The sequence below is a fragment of the Camelus ferus genome, chromosome 25 (genome assembly GCF_009834535.1).
Source record: "Camelus ferus isolate YT-003-E chromosome 25, BCGSAC_Cfer_1.0, whole genome shotgun sequence".
NCBI classification, from domain to species: Eukaryota; Metazoa; Chordata; class Mammalia; order Artiodactyla; family Camelidae; genus Camelus; species Camelus ferus.
Genome location: NC_045720.1, coordinates 30,522,057 through 30,534,888, shown reverse-complemented (window position 1 = coordinate 30,534,888; position 12,832 = coordinate 30,522,057). Strand labels below are relative to the sequence as shown.

The 12,832-nt window shown below is 42.5% G+C and overlaps 1 protein-coding gene across 3 annotated transcripts in view; it reads left to right on the top strand.

Annotated features, from left to right (window-relative positions):
• The window catches only part of SPAG1 (sperm associated antigen 1), a 69,476-nt gene extending 60,319 nt beyond the window's left edge, over nt 1–9,157 (top strand). For all 3 annotated transcript variants that reach the window (XM_032468262.1, XM_032468261.1, XM_032468263.1), the window contains 3 exons: nt 6,421–6,585; nt 7,634–8,002; nt 8,107–9,157. In XM_032468262.1, coding sequence (XP_032324153.1) covers nt 6,421–6,585; nt 7,634–8,002; nt 8,107–8,238 — 666 coding nt within the window. In that variant the 3' untranslated portion in view covers nt 8,239–9,157. The remainder of the gene's footprint in view (nt 1–6,420; nt 6,586–7,633; nt 8,003–8,106) is intronic.
• Nucleotides 9,158–12,832: the final 3,675 nt, after the last annotated feature.

Sequence of the window (12,832 nt, the reverse complement as noted above, 5' to 3'; positions counted from 1 at the left end):
CAAATTTACATTTCCACCAACAGTGTAGGAGGGTTCCCTTTTCTCCACACCCTTCTTTATCATTTATTGTTTGTAGATTTTTTGATGATGGCCATTCTGACTGGTGTCAGGTGACACCTCATTGTAGTTTTGCTTTGCATTTCTCTGATAATTAGTGATGTTGAGCATCTTTTCATGTGCTTTTTCATCTGTATGTCTTCATCACATCAAAAAGAATAAAATACCTAGGAATAAACCTACCTAAGAAAGCAAAAGACTTGTACTCTGAAAACTATAAGACTGATGAAAGAGACTGAAGGCAACACAGAGGGAAAGAATACACAATGGAGAAAAGACAGTATCCTCAGGAAGTGTTGCTGGGAAAACCGGACAGCTACATGGAAAAGAATGAAATTAGAGCATTCTCTAACACCATATACAAAAATAAACCTAGAGTGGATTAAAGACCTAAATATAAGACCAGATACTATTAAACTCGTAGAGGAAAATACAGGCAGAACACTCTGACATAAATTGCAGCAATATTTTTTGGATCCCTCTCGTAGAGTAATGGAAATAAAAGCAAAAATAAACAAATGGGACCTAATTAAACCTAAAAGCTTTTGCACAGCAAAGGAAATCATAAGCAAAATAAAAAGACAGCCTACAAAATGGGAGAAAATATTTGCAAAAGATGCGACCCACAAGGGATTAATTTCCAGAATATACAAACAGCTCATACAGCTCAATATCAAAAAAAAAAAAACCAATCAAAAGATGGACAGAAGACCTAAATAGGCATTTTTCCAAAGAAGATATACAGATGGATTGTTTGGTTTTTTTTGATACCAAGTTGCATGAGTTCTTTATATATTTTGGATATTATTAACCCCTTATAGATACATCATTTGGAAATATTTTCTCTTACTCAGTAGGTTGCTTTTTCACTTCGTTGATGGTTTCCTTTCCTGTGCAGAAACTTTTTAGTTTGATGTAGTCGCATTTGTTTTTGCTTTTGTTGCCTTTGCTTTTGGTGTTAAATATAAAAAAATCATTGCCAAGACCAATGTCAGGGAGCTTACTGCCTGTGTTTCCTTCTAGGACTTTTATGGTTTCAGGTCTTACATTCAGTTCTTTAATCCATTTTGAGTTAGTTTTTGTGTATGGTATAAGAGAGTGGTCCAGTTTCACTCTTTTGCATATGGCTGTCCAGTTTTCCCAACACCATTTTTTGAAGAGACTACTCTTTCCCCATTGAGAATTCTTGGCTTCTCTGTTGTAAATTAATTGACCATATATGCATGGGTTTATTTCTGGGTTCTCCTATTCTGTTCCACTGATCCGAGGGACGGTTATGATGGTACCATACTGTTTTGACTGCTCTGACCTTGTAATGTAGTCTGACATCAGAGAGCATGATGCCTTTACTTTTGTTCTTCTTTCTCAAGATTGCTTTGGCTGTTTGGGGTCTTTTGTGTTACTGTACAAATTAAAGGGTTGTTTGTTCTGTTTCTGTGAAAAATGCCATTGGAATTTTGATAGGAATTGCATTGAATCCGCAGAGTGCTTTGGATAATGCGGCCATTTTAACAATATTAATTCTTCCCATCCATGAGCACTGAACATTTTCTTATTTGTGTCATCTTCAGTTTCTTTCATCAGTGTCTTCATTTTCAGTGAGAGGCCTTTCACCTCCTTAGTGAGATTTATTCCTAGGTATTTTATTCTTTTTGATGCAGTTGTAAATGGGATTGTTTTCTTAGTTTAGTCATTGATTTTTGAATAATGTACATTCCTTCGCAGCCACCACCCCAACAAGAACAGAACATTTCCGTTTCTCCGGAAAGTTCTCTATGTCCATTGACCTTAATCTCCCTCCTTCCACCCAGACCCTAAGGCAACCACTCATCTAATTTCTATCATTGGAGATGTTTGCCTTTTTTTGACATTTACATAAATATAATCATGCAGCATGTCCTCTAGTCTGGCTTCTTTTGCTCAGCATGGCGTCTCAGTTTCATCCTTACTGTATGAGTATCAGGAATTGTTCCTTTTTATTACTGAGTTGTATGAATATACCACAGTTTGTTTCACATCTTCACCAGTTTATGACATTTAGGTGTTTCCCGTTTGGGGCTGTCATGAATGAAGCTGCTGTGACATTCTTATGTGTATTTTTATGGCCTTGTTCCTGAACTGGTACAGCTGGATGCCAGGTGTGGGTGGGGGTGGGGAGGGATGGTCAGATCCCAAGAGGCCCAGAGGTCATGCTATGGAGGCTAAGCTTGATCCTGAGGGTGATGGGGGGCCCCCAAAGGGTGGAAAAGGTGCCACGATTGATTCAATTTGGGGATGTTGTAGGTGGTGGATCAGAAGGGTTCCCAGCGTGGAGGAGGGAGATGGGTGAGAGGCCAGCAAGCCGAGCAGCAGGTGCCTACAGGAAAGTAATGGCAGAGGGGAGAGAGAAGGTGTGTAAGCGTGCTCCGACTGCCCTAACAAAGTACGGCAGCTGGTGGCGGAAACAGCAAATTTATCTTCTCACGGTTCTGAAGACTAGAAGTGTAAGATTACAGTGTGGGTGTGGGCGGGGTTGGTCCCTTCTGGGGGCCGTGCCGGAAGGATGTGTTCCGGCACCTCTCCCTGGCTGTCTTGTCCCTGTGTCTTCACTTCGTCTCTTCTCTGTACATGCCTGTGTCCAGATTTCCTCTTCTTATAAAGACACCAGTCATATTGGATGAGGACCCACCCTAATGACCTCATTTTGACTTGATTACCTCTTTAAAGAAACTTTTTTCTTTAAAGAAACTGTTTCCAAATGTGGTTATATTCCGAGGTACTGTAGGGTAGGACTCCAACCTAGGAATTTTCAGGGGACACAGTTCGGCGCATAACAGAAGGTGAGGGATTAACTGAGGATTGAGGGTCAAGGTGACAGGCCGCATGGAGCAGTCAGACATACGGGGGAAAGAAGGGGAAGGAACAGAAGGGCTGCTGCCCCTGCCCCCATCTGTGTCAGTGGCCAAGTGGATGTGATGACAGAGGCCGCACAGCAGGAGGGGGAGCCTCGAGGGAGTTTAGACCTTGTTGAGTTTGAGATAGTTCTTTTAATCCCATGCCCATCACTGACAGGGAAATACCTAAAACTGTAGTCCGTAAAACTTAGGTTTAGTTGGGCAAGGGTGATCATGCCTTGTGTCCTCTATCATGAGTTCGATCCGTGCATCGAGCGATGAGGCTTTTCTGGATCCTGGAGCCCTCAGGCTGCAGGAGCCACACCTGTGCGGATGCCATGATAGGACCCCCATTCCCAGTGGAGCCTGACCTCCCCCCAAGCCCTGCCCGGCCCTTCTAAGTTTGTTGTAAAGGATGCAGACGAACAGCCAGGTGAAGAGGTGCACAGGGTCCAGGAGGGGCTCAAGCACAGCAGCGTCTGTCCTCAGGGAGCTGGGGTGTGCCACCCTCCCGGCCCTTGGACGCCCACTCACCAACCCAGCAGCTCCCAGCCACGGGATTCTGTGTTCACAGTGTGTTCACTGTGTGTTCAAGGTGCCCAGGTGACCGAGCCCTAATGGCCCCTTTCTGTTAGCAACATAATAATTTGTAAATATCACGTGAAGATTCCCTGTGTATGTGGCACCATGAGTTAAAAGATGCTCTTTGAAAATTTACTCCGCTGCTTTTGAACATATGGATTTGGGTCCATGAGGGGTCCATGTGGTCTGCATGCCTCACGAGTCTATGTGTATCCAGACTCAGCACGTTTATCCTATACCCGCTGCCTGACTCTTTGGTCTCGTTTACTTGACTCTGAGAAGGTGTACCTAGTGAAAGACCAGAATTGAATACTTCCTCGGATGGAATGCTGAAAATTGTATTGTCACACAGAAGGCTGATCCCGAATTTGAGTAACCCTATCCCCCTGGATTATGAGGCTGGCAGCTTGTTTTTCTGGTTTGACTTCTTATAGCTTGATTTATATCCCCTGTAGTTTGAGTGTGTGCCAAGTGAATTTAAATTGAGGATCTTCAGAGGCCGCAGCTGCTGGTAAAATGCAGCAGAACTCACGCCTGGCCCCGCTTCCCCGTGTGACTGGGGGCAGTGCGCAGGGGCTTGCGGGGAGCAGGGCCTGCCCGTGGCTCCTAGCTGAACCCTCTGCTCTCTCAGATCTTTGGTTTGTTTTCTAGTGGGCTTCTTTTTTCCTCCTGTGTGTCAGTTTTGAAACATTAAAGGGCTTTCCTTAATGTATAGCTGTTCTTCATAGGAAAAGATAATGGAACATTTTGCTTTTAATTACAACTTGTGTCTTTTACTGAATGTCATCTGGTGTCAGGCTTTGGGAGCACAGAGGTGAGTAAGACATGGTGCCCACTTCAGGAGTTTACAGCCAACTGGGGATGCTGTAGGGTCAGAAGTATCAAAAATAGTAATATCTTATAAAATAATTGTAGGTTAAGCACATTTACTAATAGTATGTGTTACTGCAGACACCTGATTATACTTTACCTTTTTTCTTTAAGGCCTAATAAGGTCGTTAGTAACTTTCACTGTCTTCGTTTTTGCCGGAGCCACACTTTCTCTTGGTCTGAGCTCTGCTCTTCCCTCCCCTGTGTGTGGCTGGCTTCCCTCCTTCCCTCCAGGCCTTGTGTTCTCTGACAGCTGCATTAGAACAGAGGCTCCTTCCCCCTCATTAGTATCCCTCCCAACCCTTGCTTTTCTTAAATGCATGCATGACAGTCCATGCTCTTCTTATTTACTCGTTTGTTTTCTTATTGTTTCCCTTCATAAGTTCCCATGAGGGCCAGGGCACGGCTGTCCTTCCCCCGCGTGCTCCTGCTCCTGGCACAGGAGTGTGGAGACGGGTCTTGTCTGTGTGGCTCCAGGATCCAGCCCCTCCTCTTCTCCTGCTGTCCTGCCCTCTGTCCGAACACATAATTAAAGTGCATTTCTTGGTTTCTTAGGTTTCCTCCAACCAAACAGGTTGCTCAGTAGCACAGACATTCCTTGGAAACAGAAAGCCTGCCGGCTCCCACGGCGTTGGCCTCCCGTTTCCAAGGCTGCGGGCACAGATCTCCACTTCCCGGCCTCTCACCTGAGCCAGTGTCTGATCGTCCACCTTCTGCTCGTTGCTGCCTTGCTCATCGCACAGAGTACCTTTCTGTGCCTCAGTCTCCTCTTTAAGTGGGGACAATGAAAGTACTTACAGGGCTATTATGAGAGCACAGTAACACTCCTTGCAAAATGCTACAAATGGTGAGAATTAGCTACTGCTCCTCCCTCAGCTGGCCCCGCCGGCCCCCCTTCCACCTGGCTCCCTGCCTGCAACACTTAGGATGGAAATACGATGTCATTTGTTTTTCTGGGGCAGGTTCCACCTGTGCTGCTGTGACACAGGGCTGTGTGGAGATTTGTTATTAATAGTACTCATGTACTGTGGTTTGTAAATAATTTACCTTTTCAAAAAAGTAAGTTAGATCAGGTTTAAGGTCATCCCTGTAGACATACCACTCTTGCTCTGGTGTGTTACTGGATGGGGGTGGGGGAAGTGGCCTCGCAGCTAGGCCCCAGGAATGTCACAGCATCACTGGCTTGTTCTGCCTGTGCCTGTGTCCCGTGCACTCTGGTTTCAATGTGTCATGAATACTTGAGCTGTTACACATCATTGGAATTCTCCACCTCCTCACAGAATTAATTTTGGTTTAATTAAAACATGGGTGTAGCCCGTAGTTCTAGAATATGGCCTGTCACAGCAGACTGTGATTTTGTGGCATCTGTCTCTGCCACCAGGTTCCACGCTGTGTTTCATTACTTAGATTCCTTTTCATTCCCCTCAACCTCTCCAGTGTATTGTGTGACTCTGTCAATTAATCATTGTTGACGCTGGCCGGTTTGAACAGTGAGTAACTTCGAAGGGTTTGTGGAACAAGATATTATGGTAACAACTAATATAACAGCCCTTTATAGGTTTAAACCATTCATTATTTTATTAATTCATTTATGACTTGGCACAGCCTTGTGAAAACTAGAATAAAGCTTTCGTTATCCTTATTTTAAAGATGAGAAAACTGAAACTCAGAAAGGTTCTAGGCTCTTGTTCAGGTTTCACTGCTGGGAGGTGCTGATGTGAGGATGTCCATTCTTTCATCTGTTCATTAGCAGATGGCACATGCCTGTGTGCGTCAGAGACCATGAAGTGGTGATACAGACCTGACCTCACTCCAGGTTCCGTGCTCGCTCTTCTGCGGAGGATGTTCACTGTGATATGGGTTGTGATATTTCAGCCCAAGACTTAACCCCATAGGCCTTCCTTTGTAACCGTGGTCCTAACGGGAACCCAGCGCACACACACCACACACCCCCCTCACCATTCTCACCCCTACTCGGGCGCATCTGTGCTCCTTCTTTTATTTATGGAAATTATTTTCTCTGCCTTTCTACTTTCAGAATTATCAGAAAAGTTTAAACGACCTCAATAAAGTTCTCCTGCTAGACCCAGGTGTTGTCGAGGCAAAGATGGAACTGGAAGAGGTAACCAGAATCCTTAATACTGAGGATGGTGCAGCATCATTCAACAAAGAAAAGGAGAGAAGGAAAATTGAGATTCAAGAGGTATTTGTATTTGATTATCTTTGGAAGTACTCTTTTGGGGATCCTATATGCATGTTGGTTTCCTAGGTCACATTCCATGAGTTCTACCAGAAAAATTTAAAACTTTTAATTCTGATGATCAGTGAAGAAATTTTAACCGATTATAATGTCAAAACGTTTCCTTTGCTGTGATAATTAGCCATTGCACTTCCCAGCGTGGGCCCAGGGAGGTGCTGGGAGTCTGGGGTCTCCCTTCTCTGCTCCCTCCCCAGCGCCACCGGGCCTGGGGGGTTGATTGCTTGCACTCCAGATTGCCCTGGGCGCCTGTGACTGTGGAGAGAACCCTACAACTGATTCAGTTTCAGTGGCCCTGCAGGCCACACCTCACGGAGAGATGTTCCCCTCTCCCCGCTTGATTCAGACCTTTTCAGTACACTGGAACGAGACTGGCCTCGCCAGGGATCCTGGACTTCCCTAGATGCAAACCTCCCTGTGTGACTTCACATAACTCAGGCCTTTGCTTTAGTGAAGGATGTCAGCTCATGAGTTCCTCTGCATTCATGAGTGCCAGTGTCAGACCATCTGTCAGCTTCCATTTCCACTAAGAGTAAGAGGCTAACGTGAGAGACTAGGAAGCTTCTTCCCTCTGGAGAGAAGGCAAAACTGTTTTAAGAAAACTGAAAAATATGAGTTCATTTCTCTGTTAAATGTAAGAAAATAAGTCAATGTAAAATTTATCATGAAAAAGAGAAGGTGGTTATAGGTCTTTTATATAGTAGCTTTTATTCATGGAAAATTATAAGAAATTTTACTGTCATATTTTCAATGTCAAAAAAATTTTTAACTTTAAAAGAGTATGTTTATGAATGGATACTTATACCTTAAAACTTCTCTTCTTGAAAAAAGTAGATTTTATGATTTATTACAAATGAGACATTTTTCACTTAGAACTTGACTAAAATACAGTCCCCTTGTGGTTTTCAGTTCCTTCCCACTTTAAGAAAGGTAACTTAGGATGTGCTCAGTGGCTGTCGTTTGTGTCACAGTGCAGTTTTTTTTCCTCATGAAGGTGAATGGAGGCCATAAAGAGCCTGAAAGGACCTCGGAGGAGGTCTCCACCCACTGCCTTGCTTTTGAGAAGGGGGACACGAGCAACGGGCCACGAGAATTCCACGAGCAGCTGCCAATCGCCAAGCCCAACAACGCCTACGAGTTTGGTCAGCTCATCAGCGCCCTCAGCGCTCGGAAAGACGGAGAGGCCTGTGCACACCTTTTAGCCATCACGGAACCGAAAGACTTGCCAGTGTTGTTGAGTAACAAGCTGGAGGGGGATACGTTCCTCCTCCTCATTCAGTCTCTGAAAAATAATCTTATTGATAAAGATCCCTCTTTGGTGTATCAGCATCTTTTGTATCTGAGTGAAGCAGAAAGGTTTAAGGTAGGTGGCAGAACATCTTATTCATAGAGATTGATTATTTTTAGGGTTTTTATAACTTTAAAATGTTAATTTGCATGCTAATCTAATTTTCCTCTTTCTTTCAGATGATGTTGACATTGATTAGCATGGGCCAAAAAGAGCAAATTAAACAGCTCTTTGATGACCTCTCAGACACACCAAGCCCACGTTTTACCTTAGAAGATGTACAGGCCCTCAGAAGGCAGTATGAGCTTTAAATCGAGATTATTCTTAAATTTCTTCCATGCATGTATGTGTTCCAGTAATGCTAATGAGATGGTATTGTAATAGAGCTGCACGGATAAAACCTGGCTTAGAAAAGATCCCTTGGTCTGGACTATAAATATTTGACTTATTTTTATACATAGAACACGTATATTCTACAATATGTGCTTTTTATCAGTTGTAAATATTTTCTTATGTACCAGAGCTAACATCTATATATTTAATAATAAGTATATTTGGAACTTGTTAAATGCATTTTAATTTATATTACACATTTTCTTTTAATTTGTTAAAAATTTGAGTTAAATTACATTTCTCCGGGCTATGAAAGAGTCCTCTTAAGTTTGATAAAACTTCCTTTAAAATTCATTTTTAAAAGTGAAAATCATTAACAGTGATGCTCACATCACCTTTGTCTCCTGCTAAGATACGTATATAAATCCCATTGTATACTACTTGCGGATTACCGCCCACTAAGATGAAGTGCAACACCTAAGTCTGCAATATGAAATGATTGTTAAATTGTGATTATTAATTTACAGCTATAAGAACCTATTTTTTTCTAGTACAGAAGCATTGCCTAATAACTAAGAACAAAAATTGCCAAAAGTTCTACCACTTTTTACTAGATTTTTAAAAGCTAGTACCCCTCATATACCACTTATATAAGCAATAACAAAACGCCACCATATAAAAGCAGCTAAGCCTGTGTTTCTGTTTGAATTGTCACTCCCACATTTCCCCCACACATTTAAAATATCTTCTTCCTCTTTTGTTTTCCCTCCGTTAAGCATGATCATATTTATTCCCTTGGAATAAAAGGGAAAGTGAAGACCTCTTAATTATATTGAGAGCTCCCTTGTTAACTGGGCCAAAGTAAAGGTGTTTCTTACAATAAACCGGTCAGGTGTCTATTAGTGTTCTGTCATTTATTCCTGTAATCTTTAGTCAGTTGTCCTTTTCTGGAACATTTTTTTGTTCTTTAGAAGTACAGATGAAAGATGACTGTCACTTTCACTGTTACCATATCCATTTTTCTTTAATATTTTATAATTATAGAACATTAAAAAAACTTGTAGGTAAGTGATTTCAAACAATGCCATTTTTCTTTTAAACTGTTCTTTCCTAAGTTCATAAATGAGAATCTACCATAATGGGTACTTATTTCTAGTCTTCAAACAAACTAGTTTTGTCCTCTTTAATATTATTAAGTTTTTGTACAAGTAAATGATGGAGTGTGTTAGTAACTTTACAGCAGAAACGTAAAAAGGAAACATTCTCTTTTGTCGACAGTTGCCTACCAGGTACCAGCTGCGCGGGGCGGCCTCTCCTGCAGAGGAGGTGGGAAGCAGCAAGCGGGTGCCAGGCTGGCCCAATTGATTGGGTGGCGCCTGGAGAAACCTGTTTCTCCCCAGCAGCACCCAGAGCCCTGAGGTGGACCTCCATGACTGAAGGAAGGGAAGAGACAGTGAAGGAAGCAAATAAGAATATCGAGGGCATGAAAGAAGCATGGCTCCTGCTGACTGTTTCAGGACTCCAGCAGGAAGTCTGCCCACCAGCCTCTGGATGTACCCCACTGAGGGATTTCCCCAGTGGGTCCGTGGGGCACCGCCAGTACCCCAAGTGCTATACCCACACCTCCTCCCACTCCATGGTCAGATCCTTCTGCACGCTCCTGAGTGCGGCGGTGGGAGCAGGTCTGGTAATCAGAGTGTTCTCAGAAAAATGGACCAGGGTCTGTGGATAAGCGAGAAACTACACCTGGAGCTATAACACCACTTGCTGGAAAACAAAAGAGAGGCTTCCAGCAACCAGCCTGGTGAGTTCTAAGAAGAGGAGGAAACGCAAAAGGTTAAGAATTCTGCAACCAGGCGGAACAAGAAGAGTAGAGCAGACCTGTGAATGGAGGAAACCCCTCGTGGAGTAACAGCGACCATCAGTACCCAGCCTGAGGCAGCCGGTAAAGATCTAAGGAGGTGTCTGCTACCTCAAATGCAAAAACAGCAACACAAAAACAGGGAGCATGAAAAATCAAGAAAACACGTCACCCCCAAAAGATACCAGGAATTCTCCAACAACTGAGCTCAAAGCCACAGAACACATAACAAACCCAGAAGAGCTGCTCTGAAGAAAGTTAGCTACAAGGAAACTCAGGAAGGTAGTTCAATGATAATAGGATGGAAAACACCCGAACAAGATGACCTCCTTGCCGAACAGGTAGAAATAAAGAACTAAACAAATTCTGGAGCTGAAGGCTGCAGTGAATGAGGTGAAGAGTGCAGCAGAGAGCACCCGCAGCAGCCAGAGCAGGCGGAAGACAGTAAGTGACTGAGGGCTGAGGATTCTGAGATGACTCGGAATAAGAGAGCAGAGAAAGCTTGCGTGACCTAGGGGCCCCGATGCAGAGAGCATATACTAGAACTGGGGAGCCAGAAGGGGACAGAAAGCTTATTTAAAGAAATATTAGCTGAAAACTTCCCAAACCTGGGGGGAGACCTGGACATCCAAATTCACAGAGCTAACAGATCACCCTATTTTCTCAATGTGAAACACCTTCTCCAAGACACACTATGGTGAAACTACCAAACATCAACGAGAAAGAATCCTAAAGGCAGCCAGGGGGAGAAGAGTGTAACCTACAAGGGAACACCCATTGGGAAATCAGCTGATTTCTCACCTAAACCCCTACAGTCCAGGAGACAGTGGAATTACATATTTTTACATATTCAAAGTGTTGAAAGATAAAAACTGCCAGCCAAGAATACTCTATCTAGCAAAGTTATTCTTCAGATATGAAGGAGAAAAATAAAGACCTTCCCAGACAAACAAAAGCTGAGGGAGTTCACCACACTAGACCTGCCTTGCAAGAAATGCTGAAATGAGAAGAGGCTGATTAGTGACATGAATACACCTGTACACTGGTGAAGGCGAAAAATACATACTCAAATTTATAAAACTCTAATTCTATAGTAGGATGGTGTATTAGCCACTTGATTATAGTATAAAGATTAAAGGAAAAGAATATTTAAAATATAGCTAACTTGATGAATATACAATGTAAAAATTGTGATATCAAAAATATAAAAGGGAGCGTAAGGAGGGGGTCTTTATAGGCAAATGACAATAAGCTGCTATCAGCATAAAATGGACTGTGTTATCTATAAAATGTTTTAGATAAGCCTCATGGTAACCACCAAGCAAAAATCTAGAGTAATTCATGTAAGGTTTTAGAAAAAGAAAACAAGAGCATATCATTGTAGAAAATCACCAGTTCACAAAGATGGAGAGAAACAGAGTGGGGGAAACACAGAAACAGAGGGGAAAGGAACAGTGGAAATACAAAACAACCAGAAGGTAACCATTGAGATGCCAACAGTAAGTCCTTGTATATCAATAATTACTCCAAACATATGGATTGAATTCCCAATCAAAAGGCAGAGTAGCTGGATTGAGTAAAAGTCCCAACTATATGCTTCCTTCATGAGACTGACTTCAGCTTTAAAGATGCACAGATTGTCCATGGAATGGAACCACGGAAAGTGGGGATAACCATACTTATTTATCAGACAAACTAGACCTTAAGCCAAAAATACAGCAAGAGGCAGAGAAAGTCGTTATGTCATGATACAGGGGGTCAATAAGCAAGAAGATACAACAATGATAAAGACACATGCATTCAACATAGGAGCACTTAAATATATGACCAAGTGGAATTTATCCCTGGGATGTAAGGATGGTTCAACAGATGCAAGTCAATAAATGTCAAAAAATACATTAGAAGAATGAAAGATAAAAATCACATGATCATCTCAACAGCTGCAGGAAAAAAACATGTAACAAAATACAACATCTTTTCATGATAAAAACCCACAACAGATTTGATATGGAAGGAACACACCTCAACATAATGAACGCTTTGTGTGACATGCCCACAGCAAACACACTCAACAATGAAAAATTGAAAGATTTTCCTCTAAGATCAGGAACAAGACAAGGATGCCCTCTCACCACTTACTCAATACTAGGGTTGGAAGTCCTCACTAGAGCAATTAGGCAAGGCAAGGAAAGAAAAGGCATCCAAATCAGAAAGGAAAAAGTGAAATTTTCATTATTTGCAGATGATGATTTTATATACAGTTAGCCCTCTGTATCCATGGGTTGAATTCTGGGGTCACTTGAATCTATGTTTTCAGAACCCATGGGTACAGAGGGCCAACGATACTATGCCATTTTATTTAGTGCACATCCATGGATTTTGGTATTGGTGGGGGTTCCTGAAATCAGGCCCCACAGATACCAAGGGATGACTGCATAGAAAATCCCAAAGTCTCAACCAAAAACGGTTACAGCCAATCAACAAATTTACTAAAGTTTCAGGACACAAAGTCAGCATACAAAAAACGGCTGCATTTCTGTACACCAACAGTGACGCATCCAAGAAAGAAAGCTGTCCTACTCACAGAAGTGTCACAATACCAGGAATACGTTTAATCAGTGACGTGAAAGATCTTGTCAGTAAGTACAAGACTTTCCTGAAAGAAATCAAAAAATGACACAATTGGAAAGATACCCCATGCACATGAGTCA